Here is a 24,719-nt window from a genome sequence, read left to right on the forward strand (position 1 = left end):
AAGCAATTACCTTCATTTGTAGGGATTTCCTCTCACTTTATATGTAACATAGATGGCGGGGAAAAAAATAAATAAATCTGTCAGCGGTTAGATTCCTCCCTTGCTCTATCCAATATGGGGGGGAAGTTTTGCCTATAGTTCTGCTATGAAGACCTTTCCCCACTCTACCACAATGTAGCTTGTCTGTATCCTTGTTAGAGAGATTTCTCCTCACTTCTCAAGAATGAGTGCATCGTTGGCAATAAAAACGTATTTATAGACTCTCCCTACTCTATCCAGATTATATAGTTTTGGCTGGAGTTGGTCTTTAAAAACCAGTAAATCAAATTTATATTACATCCTTAGAAGTTAGGCCAAACACTGTAACAACAAAATCTTTTCATTGATACAAAAGCGATGCAAGATGACCATGAGATTTTCAGTGCAGCGTGAGACTTGTCGTTCCATTGCCAGTCTGAAGTCTTCTTTTACTCCTTTTGTAATTCCCCGAGTCACTGTGTGATGCCTGTCAGAGAAAGCATCATCTTTGCTGAGAAGATACATTGAGTCTTAAATTAGGCCTCACAGAGCCCTGTAGTTTACAATGACATCTTAAAGTCTCTACCGTGCTGAAGTCAGCCTATCCTTCCTTACGCCAGTAATAAGTTCCCAATTCAGTAAAAAAAAAAAAAAAACACCCTTTAATACTTTATGCGGTGCGATTGTTAGGGCTTACTTTAGATCTAGGAAGAATATAGTTGCACAGTAGATGCTAACCTTTGGGACTTCACAAACCATTAACATGAATTTTACCTACAATGCTCCCATAGTCTGATCAGTGCTGCCTTTGGAAGTCCCCTCTTCCTTCACCTCCCACTCTCTGCACTGCTCCCGAAGCTTCCCTCTTGAGTTCACAGGAGCTGGAACTACAGAGGAGGCATCGGGTATAAATCCGTGTTATTCTCGGGGAGCATCAGTGAGTGGTCCATGACCGCTGGATTAGATGACTGGTGGGATAAAACTGTTTTAAGAGTTTATTCACAAAGCAACATCACATATACACTACTGCATTTCATACAAGGGCATCTGCCAGGGCCCAAATCAATCCCATCAAATAATCTGTGGGAGGGGGGTCTATCCTATAAAGCAGTGGTCCTCAACTTCGGTCCTCAGGGCCCACTAACAGGCCAGATTTTAAGTATTACCTTGGAGAGATGCAGACTAGAGTACTGCAATCACTGAGCAGCAAATGATATCACCTGGGATGTATTTCAGTTATCTTGCAAATCTGGCCTGTTAGTGGGCTCTGAGGGCCAGGGTTGAGGACCACTGCTATAAAGCATAAAAGTGACCCTTGCCAAAAATTCTCTGATGACTCATTCACTATCAACTAAAACACATGTACTAGGAAAATTCACCTACAGTAAATGTTTTCTGAATGTCAGATTCACTGCTTTACAATAATGCCCCCTGGTTCACACCTGTGCGTGGTGCATTTTACATGCCTTTTGAACTTTCTATTAAGTGCATTTTAATGAAAGCACATCAAAGATTGCGCAAGCAGAACTTTAATGCACCCATCCTAAAACGTACTGGTGTGAACAAAGCCTTAACCCACAAGTGACTTTACTAAGCTGAATAAAATGAGCCAATGTTTTGAAGTACAAACCTTATTTTCTCCACATCCAACTAAGAATATTATCTGGAATGGAGACCTGTACCAAGAAATACATATGCTTTCTTTCCTTACCATCTTCTAAAAAATGCTAGTCATCCTGCTGATCTTCTGACTTTATTACTTTCAGACATCAACCCAGAACAAGTATGTAGGTCAGCCATTTTAACGTTGCTTGCTCCATGCTCATTGTGGGGTGAGTGACTTTGAATCAAGAGGACCGGCAATAGCAACCTACATTTTTCTCAGCATTATGTTTCTGTTCAGTGCCATCTCCTAATCCAAAATTTCCTATACCTATCCTCCCCAAACAGTGGGTGAATAACACTGATAACTATGCCTATTATATGTGACATTTCCTGCTAATAATGCACTGTTGCTTCCTTAGGGCCTTGTTACGCTAACAACCAACCAGTGACAGAATTGCTAAGAAAGTAGAGCAGTAAAGGTTCACTCCATCAATGCCCATGAGGGAACAATCTTGTAGGACAGGCATCACTGAATGGAAGACCATGGTCCAGATCAAGACTGAGTAACTGCCCTATCCAGACTGCAGTGTTCACCAATTAGGAGCAGGTTCTTTCTCCCACCCTCTGCTGCTGTTATGGTCACAGCTGAGTAGAGGACAGGAGACATAGCAGCACTGAATGGAGAGCAAGAGTGGTAGCTGCTGGAGCTAACTTATATTAACAAGCTTGTGATTGGTTGCAAGGACCGCCCCGCTTCCTAGCAACCAATCACTATTCCACCCTCTGTTCTGTTGTGTGCCCCTGTGAGGTAGTTGAGTAAAGGGGCTAGGACACAGCTGTGAAGGATGAGAGAGGGGTTGTTTTGAAGTGCTCACCACTGTAGGGGACCACGACACTTCTGGGGGGGGGGGGGGGCTGTGGGGGAGAGAATGATGTGAAGGTTACTGCCTACTGCTAGAGGGGGGGGGGGGTTAGCAACAGAGGGCACTGCTGGGAGGGGCATGTAAAGGGGGGGGGGGGCAAAGTGATGTGGAGGCAGGCAGAGGAGGACACTAATGTAAATTTGAATTTACAATTTATTTTTTGGTGCCTGGAAAGCATTCCACCATTGAAAAAAACAGGTGGAACATGTTCCCAAAGGTGAACTTATTCTTTAATAAGTCACTTTCTTTAAGAGCAGGTGTGTACTGACTATCATGTAACATCAGTTTAAATGTAATTGATTAATTCTGAACACAGCCACATCCCTAATTATGAGAGGATATATACACCTATAAAACTACATTATTTTCGTTGCCACTAAAACAAAAATTTCAGCTTTTTTTAAATTGAATTGCAAAGAATATGCATCACACTAAGACACCTGGATACCCTAAAAATGGGAGCGGCTTCATAGAGGCCCCAGTGACCGAGGACTTGTACAAAGAAGTGAGGTTATTTCTCACAGCCACCAATTAAGTGCAAACATGTAAAAAGGGAAGGGAACTCTTCTGATCTTAGCAAGAACATGTTCGTAGGCTCTGCTCTACTGGGTTTTTGAACTACCTGTATTTGAACCAAATCTGCACTAAATGTTTTCCATTGAGCAACAAATACCATTCTTTTTAACAAGTAATGCCATTTCTGATTAGTGTATTCCTTCGGCTGCCATAAGATAGGTCATGTACCTATGACAGGTCATAAAACCCTTTACACATTTCTATAGTGTAAAAGCTGCTCTGGAAGGATACAGTATTTTATATATGTGCAGACTTACATTCACTTCTGGTCTAATAACAGAGTGTAATACAAGTCAATGGATCGGTCAAATAGAAGCATACCTTCTGCTGCATGCAGATGTGATATGAAACACTTCATGTAAGAACTGCATGCACTTACAAAACATGTACAAAGTGTGGAAATTGTTGTTTTTCTAAAAAAATACTGTATGAGTCTCATTGTTTCATGTGATGCAAGAATGCTGCCAGTTGGAAACAAATTACCAGTGGCTCATGGGGAAGAATGCTGAATGTCACGATATTACAATCAAAATGAAAAACAAGAAAATAAAATGGAAATATATATGGGCAAAATGTTGTACAACAAACATCAAAAACTATGGGGCTGGAAGTAAAAAATGTTGACGGACACAGCACATCATGAGCAGGCTTTGTGGACTTGGTACCTGTCACTGGTTGCTAGGCTGGCCTGTAGGACAGGTATGAATTCCTGTTGCAGCAGCCCCAGGGTAGTGCTAGAGCTCCTTCAAAACAGTAAACAGTAATATTCAAAACCCTTAGCTGCCAAAACACATCACACTGGAACATGTTTCATAATACAAATGGAAGAGCACATTTTATTCCTTAAAAGTAAACCTGTCACAAATCAGAATAATAAAAAATGAGCATATGATGGGAAAAAAAATAAATCACCTTCAGGGAAAACCCCATGTAAAAACGATCAATAGATCCAGATATATATAGACATCTGAAGTTATATACACACTTCTGCTTTTTAAAATATGTGCTGGGACCTCCCTACTGATCCAATGTGATAAGCACCCTCACTAACCAATAGAAAGCTTCAATAGGCTGGAAGGGACAGCTACGCTCAACGTCAAGATGAAGGCTAGGTTCAGACCTTAGTGCAATATTAAGTCAAGATGTCTAGCCAGTAACTCGTCACCCAGGAGCAAATATAGTTATTGTTGAGGGTGGAGTACAGGTATACCATGGCCTATGTGTTTCAAGACTAAGGCGAGCCGCGCTGCAGATAGTGTGAACCCAGCCTAAGTTCCCTAATTCACCTTCATAAATACACATACTAGGGCCAGTTTAGACCAGAGCCAATTAACCTATCAGCATGTCTTTGCATGTTCTCCCTGTGCCTGTGTGAGTTTCTTCCAAACTCGATGCAAGTAGTGCCATGTTGGGGATTCTAACCGACAACCCTAGTGCTGCTAGGCAGAAGTGCCAACCACTGAACTACTGCAAATGCATGCACTAAACCGCATGGTGCTGCCCAATGTGCCTGTAGGGCTAAATTCATACCTGCACATTATGGCAAAGCACATTAGCACACTTTGGTGCCATTCATTCTGAATAGTACCCCAACACACCTGTGTTGCAGTGCACCACAGGACACCGTTGTCTGTTTTTTTTGCAATTCTGATGTGGTGGCAGCCCATTTATTCCAATAGGCTCTCTCAGCAAGACATGCATTTACGCAACATGCTGGAATGCAAGTCTAGGACCCATTTACGCCTTTCAACACTGTGGTAATGCATGCAAGCACAGTGTTGTGCCATTTATAATCAATGGCAGCCCAATGAATTAAGCTAATGCTCCTCTGACTTACCTGCAAGGCAGTGCACCAAAACGAATGGCACTGCCATGTGCTGTGGCGCGTCAGTAACAAATAATGCATGTCTGATTTTGCCCATTCTGGTGTATTACCAGCGTGTTTTTTTTTTTTTTTTTTTTTTAATGGGCTGCTTTACAATAACATATCTTCAGTAGCCTAGATCTCTAAAGCTGGCCATAGATGGATAAAAACTTGTCCAGTTCAGCAAGGACCAGCTGGATTTTAATCCATCCATGGCTGGTCCTGTTCAACAGCAGTTGATCTACTGATTGACTTCTCACAAATGGGCTTGCTGGAAAACGTTAAATCAGCGCTGCAGCCTATTGGTCAGTGTAATTTAACTGCCGAGGAGTCCAGCTGATTCCTCCGCTGTCAGAGCACAATGACACAGCGGGAGGATTCACACATCCACCTGAAGTTGCGTTTATTTATCACATACTTTGTTTGATTTGCCTAGGTTGTGACAAGTTTCCTTTTAGTAACAAAGTTGTTTTTTCAGTTAGTACTGAGGAACACAACAGCAACACAAACTGAAAATAAAGTCCATGGGGATTAGAAATACTAAAGCAGAAGACATTTTTCCACCTCAAACCTAAAAATGTTGTTTGGCAGTGGGACCCAAATAATAGAAAAACATCACACATACAATTTGCCCTTGTAAACCGTCATTTCACCAATACCCACTGCCTCTCTAACTGAGAAGTGAAGAGGTAAGACAAGTAGTTTCTACTACACCTCACACCTCAATCAAAGCAGAGAGGCAGCAGATCTCAGCACTGCACTACATTTCAAATGTCAAACAGTAAAAAAATAAATAAATAAATAAAACAAAGCTGTGAAGTCAGGTGTGACTAAGAGCCGGTTCACACTGGGGCCACCGGGTCGCCTGACAGGTCGCGGTAGGTCACCTGCCATAGAGAAGCTGTGGACCCGTTCTAATAGGAACGACACAAGTGGCTCCGACTTAGAAAAAGGGTCCGGAGCTTCTTTGGGGCGACCCGGAGCAACCTATATAGACTTCAATGTTATGAAGTCCGTGCCGGCCGCTCCGAGGTCCCGGTGCGAGCAGCGCACCGTGACTTGTGAGGTCGCCCCGGTAAGTCGGATCGCTCTAATGTGAACCGGCTCTAATACGAGTCACAGATGTTGGCCGATCGTATGCAAAAACTATTTAGAGAGATTTTAATGTGCTCTCAAGATTAACCAAAGAAAAAAAAAAAGGAATAGTTACCCTCAGATTATTTCATACAATAAAAAGTTTTTTTTTTTTTAGAAATATTTTTGTTCACTTTGTTCTTTATAGTAACAGACGCATTGGAGGGCGATTTACTACAACTGGTGCAGCTGTGCATAGTAGTAACCAACCAGCTTCTAGGATTTATTATCCACTTGCTGACCAGCCAACGCAGTTATATGGCGGCAGGTTCCTGCGAATCGCCGTACCTGTACGGTGGTCCACGGGGGCGATCCTTTCGCGCCAGCGGGGGAAGCCGATCCAGGGGGCTGACGGCCGTGACTGCCGCCGGGCACCCGCAATCACTCCCCTACCCGTGAAGAGAGAACGGCGGTCTGCTGTTGTAAACACAGCAGACCGTTGTTCTCTCTGGTATCAATGCAGAGCTCCTGTGTTCCTCCTATTTAGGAACGCATGGCTCTCTGTATTGATTCCATTATTCATTCCCCCACAGTTAGAAAACACCCCCTAGGCGCACACTTAACCCTTTGATCGCCCCTAGGTTGACCCCTTCCCTGGCAGTGTCATTATTACAGTAACAGTGCATATTTTTAGCATTGATTACTGTAGTAATGTCACTGGTATCCCAAAAATGTCAGTTAGGGGTCCAGTCTCTCTGCCACATTGTCGCAGTCCCAGTAAAAATCATTGAATGTGGCCATTACTAGTAAAAATAATAATAAAAAATGACAAATATCTTTCCCCTAGTTTGTAGACGTGATAACTTTTGCACAAACCAATCAATATACACTTTTTATTTTATAACAAAAATATGAGCAGAATACAAATTGGCCTAAAATGATGAAAAAAAAAATTGATTTCTAAATGTTTTTTTTTTGGGAATGTTATATAGCAGAAAATGAAAAATATATTTTTTTTCCAGAATTGTCGTCTTTTTTTTTGTTTATAGCGCAAAAAAAAAAAAATCGCAGAGGTGATCAAATGCCACAAAAAAAAAAAAAAAACTCTATTTGTGGGGAAAAAAGGACATCAATTTTATTTGTGTACAACGTTGCACGACTGCGCAATTGCCTGTTTAATTAATGCATAGCCGAATAGCAAAAAATGGCCTGGTCATTAAGGGGGAAAATCTTCCGATCCACAACTGGTTATCAAAGCTCAATTGAACTAGCTGAAGTTAGAACCTGAACCAGAATCTGCGTGCATCAGCTTTAGTAAATCTCCCCCATTATGTCGGCACAAAAATGAATTCTAAATCATACTAATCCATAAAATTAGCCTTAAAGATAGCGATAAACCACTTGCAATAAGATTTATGACAGCACACTATAAATGATCTCGACAGGGTACAATGGTGGGCTATCAAATTAATAAACTGAGGCCTCATTTGCAAGTGGTTAAAAAACTGGGATTGTTTGGGTTGGGAAAGCAGGATACTTAAATGTGTTTTAACTCAATTATAATTATCATGCACAAATAAGGAAAACAGAACGGTTTAGCAGATTTCATTTTTATACCACGGACTGCACCAAAGGACAGAGGAACATCAGCTGTGTGTGAAAGAGAGACAATTTTAGATCTGATATAAGAAGGTTTTTTTCTGGTCTGGACCAAACTCTCAGGAGTTTGCAAGTGGTTAAGGGCCCATTCACACTAAAAACTGCATGTGAACTGCACATCGTGCTCCTGTGGAATTCACATGCAATTCTTTGCAGTATGATTTTTAGCCTATTCATTTTGAATGGGCTGAAATCACACCACACCAAAAAGTAGTGCATGCATGCACAGCAACTGTATTGCATGGGACATTTATACCATGCAATCCGATGCGGACAAACGCACTGCTACCTTTGCACTGACATCCGCTGCAGATTACAAGGACAGTAAGAGTTGAATGTGATGTGGAAAACCAGCACGGAACACAGGTTTTCTGCATGGAAATCTAGTGTGCACAGGCTCTAAGGCGTGCAACTGGACGTTAGGAAAAAAATGAGCTGCAAAGCCACTTCCAACGCCAGGAAAAAGCAGCTGTAAAAATTTGCTTTTAGTATTTTTTTCATTGACGTTAATTTAGCCACGTTAGCTTTTGGCAGCGTCTCTCGGCCTCTATTTAAAATCAATGGTTGCCTATGAGAGCTGTCTTTGATCTGACTTTCAGCCCACTGATTTGAATAGAAGTCGCATCCAAAATTGGATCATAATGATCAGACTTGTGGTGCGACTTGTGCTCTGAGGATCTTGAAGGCGAACTCAAAACGGCGTTTGGGCCCCCCCTTAAGTTCCATACAAGGTCCTTTGAGTCTGGCATAGATCTTGAAAGGAAACCCCACTCAAAAAAAAAAAAAAATGTCCCTCTAAATCCGTACCAGACCCTTATTTGAGCATGCAGCCTGGCAGCTCAGGAAAGGGGAGGGGACGAGCGAGCACCCCCTCCCCCTTCTGGACCATACCAGGCCACACGCCCTCAACATGGGGAGGTGGTGGGTGCTTTGGGGCAGGGGGGGGGCTCTGTTGATGGGGACAAGGGCCTCTTCCCAACAACCCTTGGCAGTGGTTGTGGGGGACTGCGGGCAGGGGGATTATCGTAATCTGGAAGCCCCATTTTTAAAAGGGGCCCTCAGATCCCGCCCCCCATGTGAATGAGTATGGGGTACATTGTTACCCCAAAAAAGGCAGTGTAGTGTAAATAATGACAAGACGGTTTTGAGAAGTCCTCAATTAAAAATCTGCCCCCGGTCTTCTGTGCTGCCAACCCAGTTCTCCTCTTGTGTCACATGACGACACAAGGGGCCGGGTCTCCTGGTGACATCACTGGGTGGCCACGCCCCATGGCTATATAGGAAGCCACAAAGAGCGGAGCTGTTATAATCACAGGGGACAGCGTCAGAGGAGGACCGGGTTGGCAGCAGAGAAGACCAGAGGCAGGAGACCAGAGGCAGGAGACCAGAGGCAGGAGACCAGAGGCAGGAGACCAGAGGCAAAAGATCAGAGGGAGAAAACCTGAGGCAAAAGATCAGAGGGAGAAGACCTGAGGCAAAAGATCAGAGGGAGAAGGCCTGAGGCAAAAGATCAGAGGGAGAAGGCCTAAGGCAAAAGATCAGAGGGAGAAGGCCTAAGGCAAAAGATCAGAGGGAGAAGGCCCGAGGCAGAAGATCAGAGGGAGATTTTTAATAAAAAACTTCTCAAAACCGTTTCGTTATTATATACACTACACTGCCTTTTTGGCGTGAATGGGTAGAGGCACAATGCACCCCATACTCATTCACATGGGGGGGGGGGGTCTAGGGGCCCCCTTGTTAACCACCTTGCTAGTATTATAGCATAAGTATATCCCCAAAAGCTTACGTTGCAAGTATGAGGATTTATTAAAAATCCCATCAAAGCCATTTTTTTTGATATACAGTTCAGAATATGATATACCGGTACTTTAATACCTTTGCCTTAATAGTCAGTGTTCAGACAACAGGCATTTATTCATGTTTGCACTCTTAGCTTGATTCTTTTACATTACATTGGCCTAATTAATTTACTACTCCATGTTACTCTGCACTCGACCCATCATGTTTAATGCATATATATGTGTGTGTAGCAATGTAGGGAGATGTGGATCTGGAACAGTATTTACTAAAAGGGATAACAGACACAATACTAACAAGCAGTACTCTAAACATGTACTGTCAACACTAAAAAGTAAATACTTACTTAAGCAATATTCCTTGATTTGGGATTAGTTCCAAATGAATCTTACCCCCTTCCTGTGTTCTTAAATATGCAAATTCCTCAAGCATATCAATATCTGAAGATATTAAGGAAAACATTTTTCATTCCATCTAGCATTGCAATCAATTTCTATCTTTAAAAGAGAAAAAAATAAATTGATGTATAAAAAAAACAACAAAAAAAACCCCGAACATTTAGTAAAAAATGCCCTTAATTTTCCTTTTGTTATTTGTAATATTCCTTGTTTTCTGTCTGCATGCCAACTGGTTTTATAGGAACTGTGTTAATGTGTAATAAGAGCTCTTTCTTAATGATAAATATTTAATAAATTACAAGTAGTGTCAGTGCCATTGACAGTAATGCCCAAGATAGCAATGCTTTTAACTGCACCAATGCTGCATTTTATTTTTATATTGCAGTAGAGACGTAATGGTCATAGTAGTTTCTTAGCATCATGCAAACTTTATTCAGAATTCTGAATAACTTATAGATTAAGGGATTATTTATAAGTCCATTTACCCATCTAATTCACATATATTACTTACAATTCATAGTTTGCATGATGCTAAGAAACTACTATGACCTATATCTCTCCCTTCTGAGATATAAAAATTAAATCTATAGAACAGTAAATATGCCATAAATCAAAATGGTTGCTGTCTGGGTACCATTGTAATACCTATTTGTGGAAATTGCTGAGCTAGCAATTCTACATGAATGAAACAGAAATCAAGCTAACACCTATAACACAAGTACATTAATCAAAGGATACTGGTTATGTAGTTGAAGAAGTTTTCGTACTGGAAATTTCCTTGTTGACATATTTTCCCTATGGCTTTTAAGAAGAGGATCTCTCCTTTGGGCCAGTCATGCTGCAGTAACACAATAAGGTGTCCCAGGGTCATGTCATCCCGATTATCAGACAATGCTCTGAGCTAAAAAAAAAATACATACAGCTATTATTAAACATACAGCAAAATATACACAAATATAAATCATGAATGTATTTATTAAATACTAGAATAGGACAATCCTAACCTGTCAAATGAATATGAGAATCAATTAAAAAAAAAAAAAAAAAAACACATTAACCACTTCCCTACCAGTGTGGTTTATAAACAGCAGCTGGTACAAGAGGATTTAGACCCGGGTTCATACTGCCACGACTTGTCAGGCGACCAAGTCGCCTGACAAGTAGCGCTCTATTCTGTGCAATGGAACCATTCTAATCAGAGCGACTCAAGTCGCTCCGACTTAGAAAAAGGTTCTTGCACTACTTCGGGGCGACATCGGAGCGGCTTGCATTGACCTCTATTATAGAAGTCGTTTGCAAGTCGTGATGCTGCACGGGGTGGCTCAAAGTCGGGGAGACTTTGAGTCGCCCTAATGTGAACCGGCTCTTAAACATACTTCTAAAGCAGCCAGGGCTTGTGTTTAAAATTGTTCAACCAGAGATGCCCCAGTCACTTGCACGGCTCACCAAATATAGTGCCCCTTTTCCTGCCTGAGATCATAGGATATTGGCTACAGGCCCCCTATATGATAGCGATAAAGTTAAGTGTGAAAAAAAGTTTTTAAACTTGCCCACCCCAACATGCTGAGGTATAAAAATAAAAAAATAAAAACCAACAATAATTGCACTGCATATCGCCACAAATGTCTGAACGAGAGCAATATTTCAGGGTCAGGGACTTTTTTTAAATGCTAAACTGTTTTGCGTTTTTTGGTTTAAAAGACTTTAATGGAGAAGCTGCAGAAAAGCATGTAGCTCGTTTTTTTTTTTTTTATTACCACAATCTGTGTTTTTTAATATGCCCAACAACAAATTTGCTAATAAAATAAATAAATAAAAAAAACACAAAAAAAAAACAAAACGCGCAAAACACGGTTAAAAAACATGTAAAAAGCACAGCAGAAACGCTCTAAAGCAATATGCATAGGTGTGAATCGAGCCTTAAAGCATCGCCTGTGGACAATTTCAGGTACTAATGTTTCTTGTCACTCTACAGGCATGCTCAATTTTAAGGCATGACATGTTTGGTATAGGTATATTTATTCATCGCAACCTTATTTTTTTATATTTAATAAATAATGTGGGTAATTTAGTGAGTAAAATTTCGCTATCCATATAGGGGAATAAAAGTTGTGCACATATTGCACAGAGTGCAGTGGTCAGAAGTACTTTCAGCCGAATTCTGGGAAATGTGAAAATTCTCCCATGAAGTGGGGCTATGCCCACACTGCAAGGGTTAACTTAGTTTATTCGGGTGGAGAGCAATGGCACTTTTACAATCCTCTACTTTCCTGGAAGGCAGCATTACCCAATGCTTCAATGGAGGACTGTTACTCAGCCTCATTATGTCCAATGCAGTTCCCCAGTACAGCTTTCCCCCTCCTATAAACACGCTTACCATACCAGAGCAGCTCAGAGTAAAGCATGTCCTCCCTCACCTGGGTCATGTGACTGATCGGCTCTGAGGAAGAGGGATCTCCCCTCAAAACATGTCAGCCATCTGGAAGGTCCCCCAACATGCTGGACACGGTCCCGGTGACCTCGTTGCTTTGTGTCCATTGTGGACTTTGAAATGCTTTTATGACTGATTTGTTTATGAGAAAATTTCTTTAAATTTCTACACCAATAAACACCACTTGGGTAATGTGCAAGGATGGTGCACCTTTTTTTGTTTTCTCTACAGTGTTTCCATTGGGTGTTCCCTGACCCTTGGATGGCAGCAAGGTCTGTGCATTTACCCAGAACCTTAGAGATCCTAGCCAATATCCACTGATGTCACATCACTTTTGAGCGCATGAGAATCTTTTTTGTCATGTGACTGGGGCCGGGGAGGAGCAGCCTACCTTGCTTTGAAATGCCAGGCTGCAGAAGTACTGGATACTGATTAGGATGCCAAGGTTGGCTGTCCACACTAGCTGCTGCCCCATGGATGCTTTGTGGGATGGTAGATTCGGACCCTCTCCTATATCTATGCCCCAGTAGGAATGGATCACAGCTCTGTTCCTTGTATAGTACACCATGCCTAACTACACTTATTGCAGCATATGCCAAGGTGAGCACTGAACTTAGTGCCCAAAACAATATTACAGGCTGCCCCCACTACTGAAGGGTCCGGATATGGTTCCCAAAGTGGGGTAACCGATCTGGAAACTGCTAGTGAGCCATAAGCAGTCAAATCTTGTAAGAAAAAAGGAGGAAAAGAAAAAATTGTTGGGGGAAGATCTTTCTATTTTCCACCAGAAGAAGGGGTCCATCACCTTAAGATACTAGCAAAAACCTGAGCCCCATGGAGTAGGCAGGGTCTAACGGTTATACTGGGGGGGGTGTAGCCACCGCAAGAAATGACAATACAGTCCATGCAGGAGAGAGCCTGTCAGTCATTCACTTGTGCTGTTCAGTATTTGTGGTGCACTCACCTTTACACTTGCCAGCAACAGTTGAAGACAGTAGGGCATTACATATTTACTAATACAGGGTAACAGCTTGAGATCAGAGCCTAAAAACACAAAAATAAGAAAATATATTTACAAGTGTGTACATACAAAATAACTTTAGCACTGTAGAAAAATATACAAAAATGTAAGTGCTTCTAAATTGAAACAGTTTTTATATTAATGCATTCCCTGCAGTAAGATAAAAAATGCCCCACTAACAGGTTCCCCTCCAATCCTAAACCCTTACCCAGAATCTCTCACCACTCCAGCACTGCTCTCTGCACTTCCTGGATTCAAAGGAGAGCCTTAGTCTCCTGTTGCTGTCAGTCAAACTCCTATGAGGAGGAGGAGGGAGAAGAAGTGTTGCTTACTGGCGCTGTTGCGTCTATGGACCCACACAGCCTGGTTGACCCCATAGCACACAGCTTAATATGGAGGCACCTGAAGTAGGGAGAAACAGACAGCGCTGGTGCAGAGCCCTCCAGAAGAGGAGGTAAGAGACTGTTCTGTGCAATATCATTGCAAAGAGCAGGCAAGTAGAACATCTTTATTTTTAATTTTTTTTATCACTTCAAAGCAGAGCTTCACTGTCTCAATAACAATTGACTATTTTTAATTAAGATAGGAAGGTATATTATATTTGTTTTAAAACGTTTTTGCTAAGTACACCCCCCTACTTGCATGTCTGAGCTAAGGGCAGATGGATTCCAGGAAGTAAATGCTACATGAGCCATCTGCTCTTTTTCAAGATGGCCACGGCCAGAAATGCTAGGGGTAATTTTCAAAGTGATTTCTCCGCTAAATAAAGGATGGAGACATGAATGGATAGGAGAGTTTGCTTCGAATATTATAATGAATTAAACAATGTTTTTGGTTTGTGGTGCTCAGACGCAGTGTAGTTCCGCTTTAAATCAGCTTGCCGCTTAGAGACTAAACCATACAAATGCAGTGTCTGCACCTCTGTGACACATTCCAAATAGCCAATCAATAGACTGCCTTAATGCAACACATATTTAAGTGTAAAATATTGAATGTTATCATACGTATGGAACAGAACTGCGGCACATTGCATTTGACTAAAGGGACCCTAAATATGTACATGTGCAAGCAAACCTTTTCTAAATTTAGGCTTGACTTTTGACTGTTCCTCTCTATGTTTGGAAGTCTCCTGAGGTGGGGGCACAATGAAGTTCATCAGTTCCAGAATCTTCTCACATGTGAGCTGTGGAAAAAAAGAAATACCATTGGCATAATGAAAACATTCAGGATCTGGGACATTGGTTCATCTGAAATATACACAAGCCGAATTTAGCCATATATGCACAGATGTGCACAGCCTATTTCATTAGGGTGTGCACCTCAAAGCTTAAATGTGTGGATTTGTGTATTTACAGACACACAACACATACACTGACAGTGTCAGTAGGGCAGGGATTGGTGTCAGTAGTTTTTATTTGTATTATTTTATTTTTTATTTACATTTTTTTTAGGAGCCTTGTTAGGGGGCTTTGGTGAAATATCAGGGGTTTAAACAGGGGAAATCTGTGCCACCCAGGATGATTAGGAGTGCCCAGGCCCACCCTATGTCAACGCCTATCCAGCATGTCATTCCTTTACTTGGGTAGTTGCACAGTAGCATTAAAGTGTTTCTAAACCCAGGATCCTGCATTCACTATATCTGGTCTCACACAGTACACAGAACATGGAAATGTAATTATTTTAGTAAAAAAAAAAAAAAAAATGTAAATACCTTTTCTCATCAGCAATATATAGCAGTCTTGTGACTTCAATGAGTGCCTGGTTAAAGCTTGTAGGAGTAGTTTTCATTCTCCTCTGACTGTTCTATGAGGCTGCAGGACCCTTGACACTGTCTGGATAGTGCCGATTGGCCCTGTGCCTATCACAAGCACTCTCCCAGGAAAAAAGAAAAAACTCTAGCAGTACATACCAAGCTGAGCATGTGCAGTGACTCCAAAGGCTCTGTCTTATCAGGAGATGGATTGGGGACAGTGGAATAAGGGGAGGATCAGAAAAGACAGGATCATGCAGCCTTTATACACAATGCGAAGGATACATCCTTTTGGTTCCACAGTGAGTATAACAAGCATGCTTTACTGCATATACAGACTGATTTTACTGTTGTGGGTTTATTAATATTTTAAAAAGGTAAACTCCAACCTGCACTTTAGTCTTGCACAATTGTACAGGCTCCTCTCTCCTGTACTCAGTGTTTACTCTACTTTTACTGCAAATTGTGAGATTCTCTTTGTGCGCGTTAAAAGCTGAACAAAGTCAGAAAAGCCTGCCTAATTTCCTGGGTAGAAGACACTCTGCATCATCTAGCTCTTTCCTCCCCAGCCTGCCTTTCCTTAAATTTCAGCTCTTCAATCAGAGGCACAGCCTCGCATGTGGGTGTCACCTAGAACATTATTTGTACAAAAACAGTCTGCCTAGAACAACCAGACTGACATCCCCCTATAATGACATTTTAATATTTGCGAAACTTCTACCAAAGTCAGTCCACTGCTTGCATCAGGGCTGAGGGCTCTTGAGAGGAGGTACTGATACAGGGTGAGGTCTTGTTTTTACAAAACTATATACATCACCCTGCTGGCCTCTACCCACCAGCCATGATTTGCATGCATTGCATTGAGAAGCACAAAGACTCAGTGATGAGGGGGACAGGGAAAGCAAAATGTAAGCATATTAAACTTTGGCTTTAAAGGATTTATAAACATTGCTATCTTCTACTCGTGCTTTCCATCTGCATAAGATGTGCACTGATCATATAGCTTCTGGGTGCCATTTTTTGGCCTCTATGCACAGCCTATAAAAGAGTTGGTCTTTACATTCCTGTGTCAGTAGTTTCGGTTTGTGTTAAAAAAAAAGAATGCAACATGGCACTGTTTATCTTAATGCATGACCACTGTCTGTAATCCAAGGAACTGAACTACCTCTAAAGAAACTCCCTATTCCACAATCTCTGAGTCTCTCACTTGGCCCTGCAGGTGAGAACTAAACAATTATTGGATCTGACACAGACATAAACAGGGAGAGCATTTGCAGACACACGAAGAGCTCACAGGGTAGCTGGAATATTTTTTAATAAAATTAGCCCTCCTACATTTGTGATGCAACAAAAGGAGATGGCAACACATGCATTGTACTCTGTGTGACCTGGAATAGGACGTTGTTTTGTCCCTTTGGCAAACAGGGACAGGCAAGCTGTAGAAATATGGATGCCATCCATACCCTTCTGGACCACTGGATGTATCCATGTCCTAGAGGTCATCTGATTATATTGGGATTTATATACCCATTAGCAACCTGTGTTTGGGAGTATGATGTATTAAACTTTTTTTTACCCTTCAATAAATGTTTTAATGGTACTGCACTAGGCCGCTGCGCCCTTCTCTTGTTTTTGTTGTAAGATGTAGAAATAGACAGATGAACTGCTCAGCCACTACACTACAAATTGCAGCCATAACATATGAGCCCATCATTAAAAGGTAATGCAAACAAATGACACATAGAATAAAACCACGCTCATACTTAGATAAAACAAAAACATCTGTAAGTGTACAATGCCTTTAACTTTACAAATTAGTTGAGCGGACACTTAAGTCTATATTGTAAACTGCTTGGAAGCCAAAAACTGTTTTGTCAGCACTATTCGGAGAAAAACTGCAGACTAAAATGAATGAAGTCGTTTGGGAGCATCTACCTTAAATTCACCAAGGGCAAAATGGCAGGCAGCAAGCTGGATTAGCGACCTTTGCTGCTCCAAACTTCCTTGACTCATGATCTGCTGTGATGGCGAGTGAGGTCCCTGCAGAGCTGCCATGAGGTGAAGACTGTTGATGGCTTTCTTATGTTGTCCCTACAGTAAAACAAAATACATCATTCTCGGTTTTCAAAAATGAATTCTCTGGTAACTTGAAATAGGTCTATTCTAGTTCCCGAAACACCTCACCTACCTGATAAATAACCATATCTGTGAGGAAGATCCTTAACCACAGCCAGGTGTCGGTCTTCCATGGTAAGCAAATTCTGGAAAACTCTAATCGGAGCAATTAAAAAAAAAAAAAAACGCAATTTGCAGAAACACAGTATTACACTGTACTGTTTTTTTTTTTTTTTTTGCAGTAAAGTAGACAAGGTGTCACTTTTGTGAACATGCATCACACACACACAAACCTTATCTGGTAAAAGGCACCACACAGTTTGCACAACATTGTCAATTAGATTTGCACCAAACATGATAACATTTTGAAATAAAGATTTAACAAACCTGTATACATAAAAAAAATTTACCAAAATAAACAAAATCTCTTTAACCATTTCTCACCGACAATACACATACATGTGGCCTCATGGAAGTGGGTATTTTTTCCATGGGTATGTCACTTTGTGCTGGGAGTGCTTCGATGATATGTACAGTTTCACGAACACATGTCAAAGTTGCAAAATTGTGCTTAGGCATTAACATTTGTTTTACCGTTAGGCGGAAGGGGTTAAAAACAGTTTTGGCAGAAGGAAAAGTAACAAATTACTATTAGGGCCCTTTCACACTGAACACAGTTGAATGCAGTATGCTGTAGTTGAATGCATTTTGAACTGCACTCCCACTGCATAGACAGCCAAAATCAAGGTAATCTTACGGGTGTAGTTCACATCATTGCAGTGCAGTTCAGCACAGTTAAAAAAAGGGATAGCATGCTGCATTTTTCTACGCCACAAATTGCAGAGGACGCGCTAATAAATGGGCTACAAATGCACCGCACTGCATCTCTAAGCGAAGAAAGCCAAGCCCAAAAATGTATAGAAAAATGCACTGCAAATGCAGTGCTAAACACAACGCAAAACATATGCAAAGTGCGCTTCAAATGCATATAAACATTAATTAAAAAACGGGCAGTTATGTGAAGTTTCTGGTGTGAATGGGCATTAGAGTTTAAATACAAATAAAGAAACTTGTTTATTGGCACTGAATGTTTGTTTTTAAAAGGTTCACTTATCCTTTAAATTCAACTCCAAGAAAAGTAAAAATGCTCCCTTGCAGTGGGGCTGCCTAAGCAATAGAAGGATTAACTGCTCTACGCTCTGCACTATGGGCATCAGTCTTGATAACATTAAGAGGGCATCGGACTATCAAACCACAGGGGAGAGATTGCTGCGGGGCCCAGCCTTGCAGTATAGAGGAACAGGTAGTAAAACAGCTTCTCCCAGTCCCCTAGATATGAACGAGCAGGTAAAGCTTGAAATCCAGGGGTAGCCCCACTAGAAGAGAGGATTTCTTTCTTTCACTGAAGTCCTCTAAAAAAGCCATGTACTGAAGCAGTTTTGTACCTTTGTCGAGGGCATCTGAAGAGTGCAGAAGGTCCCAACATTCTCTTGCCATTTTAAAGCTTTCAAGTACTTCATTAGGGTTAGAAAGATCATTTTTATTAACAACCACATGGCGACTTCGACTTTTTCCAGACAGATCTTCATCATCTGAGCTCTGCGAGTTTTCATTTACAAAATATTTTTATTTTTAAAACAATGTAGTGAATACAGTAAATCAACATGAATGAATACATCAAAATTAAACACATGAACAAAATTCCCAACTGGGAATATATATAAGGCTACATTCACACCTGAGCGTAGCGTTTTTCGCGCGTTTTTTACCGCGATTTTTGCGGCGTTTTTTACCGCGATTTTACCGCGATTTTTGTGCAGGCGTTTTTAGATTGAATAGAGATCAATGGAAAACGCCTGTAATCTGCCCAAAAAGAAGCTCATGTACTTTTTTGAGCGTTGGGCGTTTTGTATACAGCGTCAAAACGCTCAGATGTGAACAGGGGCCATTGAAATGAATAGGATTTGTCTTGTTGGGCGTTTTGAGAGCTGATCCTAGAGCAGAAAAACGCCCCAAAAACGCCCCAAAACGCCTAGATGTGAACGGAGCCTAAAGGAATAGAACAGTGCATGACGTCCCATGAGTAGGTACATTCTGTGAAGAGAAACCCCTGGAGCAGAAGAAGGCTGTCCTCATGCTCCAAGGTAGTACGGAGTCATACATTATAATCTGTGCAATAACAAGCTTAAATAAGTTCCACAGAGAAAGTACCGTAGTCAGGAATATTCATTCAAAGAATAACAAAGAAGGTGTGTGTTATCATAAGTGTGAGATGAGAAGATGTAAGAGGGAAAGAAAGAAAAGAGATTAAAGAAAAGGGTAAAAGAAGAGAACAAGGGAGGAAGCGAGTCCTGCGGGGCGAGCGTCGGGGGATCATCTAAATCGAGAGAAGTGTAGCATTAAATCTGGATGCTGTTACATATGACATCCATGGGTGCCATACCTTAAGAAATGTATCATGACAATCAGTAGCTATGGCCATCAGTTTCTCATTCGTCATAACATTCATGCGATTTTTGACTGCTTCAAAACTAAGTGTTGGGGTTTTCCAGGCCTTAGCGATAGTCAGTTTCAGTGGAGGCTGGTGCACAAAATTTTTGGGGGGGAGGGGCGCAAACAGAAAAATGTAATAGGCATTGTTTTGTGGGTAATAACGCTGTAAAAAATTGCGTGACTTTGAGGTCACAAAAGTGTGAAAGGGGCCTTCAGTAATCAAGGTATAGTGTGCCCCCTTCAATGCAGAGTGACCATCGTGCCCCCTTCAATGCAGAGCGACCAGCGTGCCGTGCCCCCCTCAATGCAGAGTGACCAGCGTGCCCCCTTTCAATGCAGAGTGACCAGTGGCAGTTACCTGCAGCGGCAGCTTCTCCTCAGTCCCCCATGTCTCCTCGAGTCCCCCCGCCTCCTCCTCGGTCAATGGTATGGGTTCGCCTTTTGGCCAATCAGGAAGCGGGTCCGAGAGGCCAGGAGGAGGGACCCGGGGGACAATAACGAATTTTCATTCGCTATTGTCACACAAATGGGTGGGCTAGGGCGCAGTGCCCTGCGCCCTGGGTCCGCCCTTTTCTGAAGCCTATTAGAGCCTCTGGCTCTAATCAGGCGATTCAGAAAAAAAAAGAACCTATTGAACTCCATGCGTCCGGCGCCCCGCATGTAGATTAGGGGGCCGGAAGCATGGATGGGGGGGGGGGGGGGCGGCGCCCCTAACGCACCAGCCGCCACTGGTCAGTTTTGTGGCAATGAACAGATGCTGAGTCGGCACTCACACAGGACAATTCATTTATTGGCTTGCAAAGAAGCTCTGTGAGTTTTCAAATAGTAAGTGTACATTCAAAGAAATACATAGACCACCATATATGCCCATGTAAAACCTTTCCAAGAGTACAAAAAAACGATATTACAACAGATGTTTTTTTTTACACCTCAGTGTAAAGAGCAGGAGAAACCTCAGTTCTGCACTGAACTTTTTTTTATAGCTGTAATATTTTAAAGAAAACTATTTTAGGATTGCTGCACATCATTACTAATCAATTTACTTGCAATTTATTAGGTTCACTTTCGGGAACATGTTACACCTGTATCTGCTGTTACTATTTTAAAAGAACGTGGCCGCGCGGGCTCCACCTACATGGCCACATCAATGATTTACAGATTCCTGTGAATCAATGAACTACAAGTAACGATAGCCCTTGCAGCTGTCGGCTTATAGTTCTCAATGACCTATCAGGGTGCTGTTAAGCACTCGAGAAGTTAATTGAGTCGATGGCTTTGTGAAACTGCCTGCCTGTACGGTGTATAGGCAGGCAGCTTACACTGACAGACTGTAGGAGTCCTGCATGGCACCGGGGATCTGCTGATCACAGGAGCAATGCGTTCCAGGCTACACATTTTTTTTACCTGCAAAAATGTACATTATTTTAAAAGTGAACTTATTCGTTAATAATTTGCTGATGTATACTGAGTTGTCTATACATAGATCTCACAGTATCAAAATGGCTGAACTCCAAGAACAACATAAAATTATCCAATAAACTTTCAATGCAATACACTTTGAGAATAAATTAGAAATACCATTGTTTTTTCTCTACTGTCTGCAAGTTTTCTTCTTTTGTGAATGTGCTTGCCAGAACTGAGTTCAACTTCACTGAAAACATTTGGAATGTCTTCTAAGAGGACTATGGGTACTTGGCTTGGAGTGTTCGGTCCTTTGGAAGAAAAGGCATTCTTTTTAACAAGTAAAATTTGGAAGCAATCTAACTGAAAGAACTAACCATTATGACAGATGTACTAAGGGTATGAGCCAATAAGCTTGAAGTAGCTGTGTGTAATCTGTATATATAGCACAATATATTTTTCTGTATCTTTGCAATAAAGCAGTTGTTAGCAACAAGGGGAAAGAACAATTTTCTATTAACTGCCTTCACTGGAGTTGGGGAAGACGTCCCAGTTTTCGGATATAAATGGAAAAGAAAAACTTTATAATGCAGATATAACTATAGCTTTCCTTTTATAGGGCCCTTCCTGTAGATTCCTTTTATATCATCTCATGCTGAGGGCCTTACATAAAAACAGGGCTTCCAATCATTCAAAGCGATTTAACTATCACATGCAAATCTATACTCAACGGCAATAATACAGTATCTCACAAAAGTGAGTACAACCCTCACATTTTTGTAAATATTTTATTATATCTTTTCATGTGACAACATCAAGTGTCCATTCACACTAGTACGACTTGTCAGGCGACTAGGTCAGCCTGACAAGTCACGCACCATCGCGGTCCATTGACTGCTACAGGAACCATTTTAATAGGAGCGACACAAGTCAGTGTGAACCGGCACTAAAGAAATGACACTTTGCTACAATGTAAAGTAGCGAGTGTACAGCTTGTATAACAGTGTCAATTTGCTGTCCCCTCAAAATAACTCAACAAACAGCCAATAATGTCTAAACCGCTGGCAACAAAATTGAGAGCACCCCTAAGTGAAAAATGTCCAAATTGGGCCAAATTAGCCATTTTTCCTCCCCAGTGTCATGTGACTCATTTGTGTTACAGGGTCTCCGGTGTGAATTTGGAGCAGGGGTGTTAAATTTGGTGTTATCGCTCTCACTCTCTTATACTGGTCACTGGAAGTTCAACATGGCACCTTATGGGAAAGAACTCTGAGGATGTGAAAAAAAGATTTGTTGCTCTATATAAAGATGGCGTAGGCTATAAGAAGATTGTCAAGACCCTGAAACTGAGCTGCAGCACGGTGGCCAAGACCATACAGTAGAGCGGTTTAACAGGACAGGTTCCACTCAGAACAGGCCACGCCATGGTCGACCAAAGTTGCGAGCACATGCTCAGTGTAATATCCAGAGGTTGTCTTTGGGAAATATACATATGAATGCTGCCAGCATTGCTGCAAAGGTTGAAGAGGTGAAAGGTCAGCCTGTCAGTGCTAAGACCATACACTGCACACTGCATCAAATTGGTCTGCATGGCTGTCGTCCCAGTAAAAAGCCTATTCTAAAGATGATGCACAAGAAAGCCCGCAAACAGTTTGCTGAAGACAAGCAGACTAAGGACATGGATTACTGGAACCATGTCCTGTGGTCTATTGAGACCAAGATAAACTTACTTGCTTCAGATGGTGTCAAGCGTGTGTGGCTGCAAACAGCTGAGCATAAAGACAAGTGCGTCTTGCCTACAGTCAAGCATGGGGGTGGGAGTGTCATTGTCTGGGGCTGCATGAGTGCGGCTGCCACTGGGGAGCTACAGTTCATTAACTGAACCATGAATGGCAAAATGTACTGTGACATGCAGAAGCAGAGCATGGTCCCCAACATTCGGAGACTGGGCCACAGGGCAGTATTCCAACATAACTACCACAAACACACCTCCAGGATGACCACTGCCTTGCTAAAGAAGCTGAGGGTAAAGGTGATAGACTGGCCAAGCATGTCTCCAGACCTAAACCCTATTGAGAATCTGTGGGGCATCCTCAAACAGAAGGTGGAGGAGCGCAAGGTCTCCAACATCCACCAGCTCCGTTACGTCATCATGGAGTGGAAGAGGACTCCAGTGGCAACCTGTGAAGCCCTGGGGAACTCCATGCCCAAGAGGGTTAAGGCAGTGCTGTAAAATATTGATGGCCACACAACATTGACACCTTGGGACCAATTTGGATATTTCACTTTTGTTGCCAGCAGTTTAGATATGTGTGTGGAGTTATTTTGAGGGGACAGCAAATTTACACTGTTATACAAGCTGTACACTCACTACTTTACATTGTAGCAAAGTGTAATTTCTTTGGTGCTGTCACATGAAAAGATATAATAAAATATTTAAAAAAAATGTGGGGTGTACTCACTTTTGTGAGATACTGTAGTAACCACAGCTTCTGTATGTCTTAGTGGAGAAAAGTAAACTTAAAAAACCTGCAATGGCTTGATTTTGTGTATAGTCTTCTTAAAGAGACTAATCTTTGTGATGGAGCAATGAATAAAGTTACATACTGACACTTCCAGAACAATCAATGTTTTAAGGAACAGATACAGCAATCAGAGCAATGTATTTTTATGATACTATTGGGTTACTAAATTAAGTTGTTCTCTGTCTCATGGAAAAAAAACACACTCACCTTGGAAGAGTGAAGGCTGAATGGCACTGATATAATGGTAGACACTTTTGAAAAAAACGAGAGTAGTAGAATAGACAACTTGATTCTTATATTTTGCATGAGCCTCATTGTCAAAATTGCTGATGTACCGGCAGAGTTCTTTCACACGGTGAAACAGATCATTATATGTCCTGAATTAAACAATACAAATGTTGTTTCAAAGCAGATATATGGATTCATCTGAAGACAAAATCTATGAATAAATCAGAGGCATGAACAGTGAAGTGTTTACCATTAAAGACCAAAGACAGAGAAGAGACTAAAATGTAAGACTATATGGAGAAAAAGATGATGTAATGTGAAGAGTATAAGGCCCCTTTCACACTATCAGTCCGTCGGACGGATTCCGATTTTTCAGCGGGGGATCGAGCCGCCGATCCCCCGCTGAGCAGGAGGATGACAGCTGTGTCTCCGCGCTGTGTGCGGAGACATAGCTGTCAGTGCCCCATGCATTTCTATGGGGGCACGTTGGTACGTTCTCATCCGATCCGATGGACGGATGGAAAATAGGGTTTCCATCCGTCCAGATTTGACGGATCGGGTCGGATGTCAGCGGACATGTCTCCGCTGACATACGACGCCCCATAGGAATGCATGGGGGGACCGTTTAGATCCGCCAAAAAAAACGAACGATCCGCCAGTGTGAAAGGGGCCTAAATCTTAAAAACATACATCAAATCAGATACTAAAATAATTTAGAGTGTTTCGTTTATCCCGACAATGCTCAACAACCGGTTTTATTTTCTAGATGTCCGTCAGTTATAAAGTTGGTATATACTGGAAACCTATTCCTTTCTTATACCCCAATATGTCTCTCAATACG

General features: G+C 41.7%; 1 protein-coding gene across 3 annotated transcripts in view; it reads right to left on the reverse strand.

Annotated features, from left to right (window-relative positions):
• Positions 1-347: 347 nt before the first annotated feature.
• INTS10 (integrator complex subunit 10) overlaps positions 348-24,719 on the reverse strand; it is a 41,541-nt gene continuing 17,169 nt past the window's right edge. The window contains exons 8-18 of one of the 3 annotated variants that reach the window (XM_082244189.1): positions 23,858-24,027; positions 21,303-21,436; positions 18,677-18,830; positions 17,305-17,387; positions 17,052-17,207; positions 14,441-14,549; positions 13,310-13,389; positions 10,653-10,815; positions 9,863-9,956; positions 3,788-3,865; positions 348-505 (exon numbers count right to left, since the gene is read on the reverse strand). In XM_082244189.1, the coding sequence (XP_082100315.1) occupies positions 349-505; positions 3,788-3,865; positions 9,863-9,956; positions 10,653-10,815; positions 13,310-13,389; positions 14,441-14,549; positions 17,052-17,207; positions 17,305-17,387; positions 18,677-18,830; positions 21,303-21,436; positions 23,858-24,027 (1,378 nt within the window). In that variant the 3' untranslated portion in view covers position 348. Of the gene's footprint in view, positions 530-3,787; positions 3,866-9,862; positions 9,957-10,652; positions 10,816-13,309; positions 13,390-14,440; positions 14,550-17,051; positions 17,208-17,304; positions 17,388-18,676; positions 18,831-21,302; positions 21,437-23,857; positions 24,028-24,719 lie in introns of all 3 variants that reach the window. The other 2 variants (XM_082244191.1, XM_082244190.1) reach the window with 2 other exon arrangements.

This window comes from Pelophylax lessonae, assembly GCF_965119305.1.
Source record: "Pelophylax lessonae genome assembly, chromosome: 1".
NCBI classification, from domain to species: Eukaryota; Metazoa; Chordata; class Amphibia; order Anura; family Ranidae; genus Pelophylax; species Pelophylax lessonae.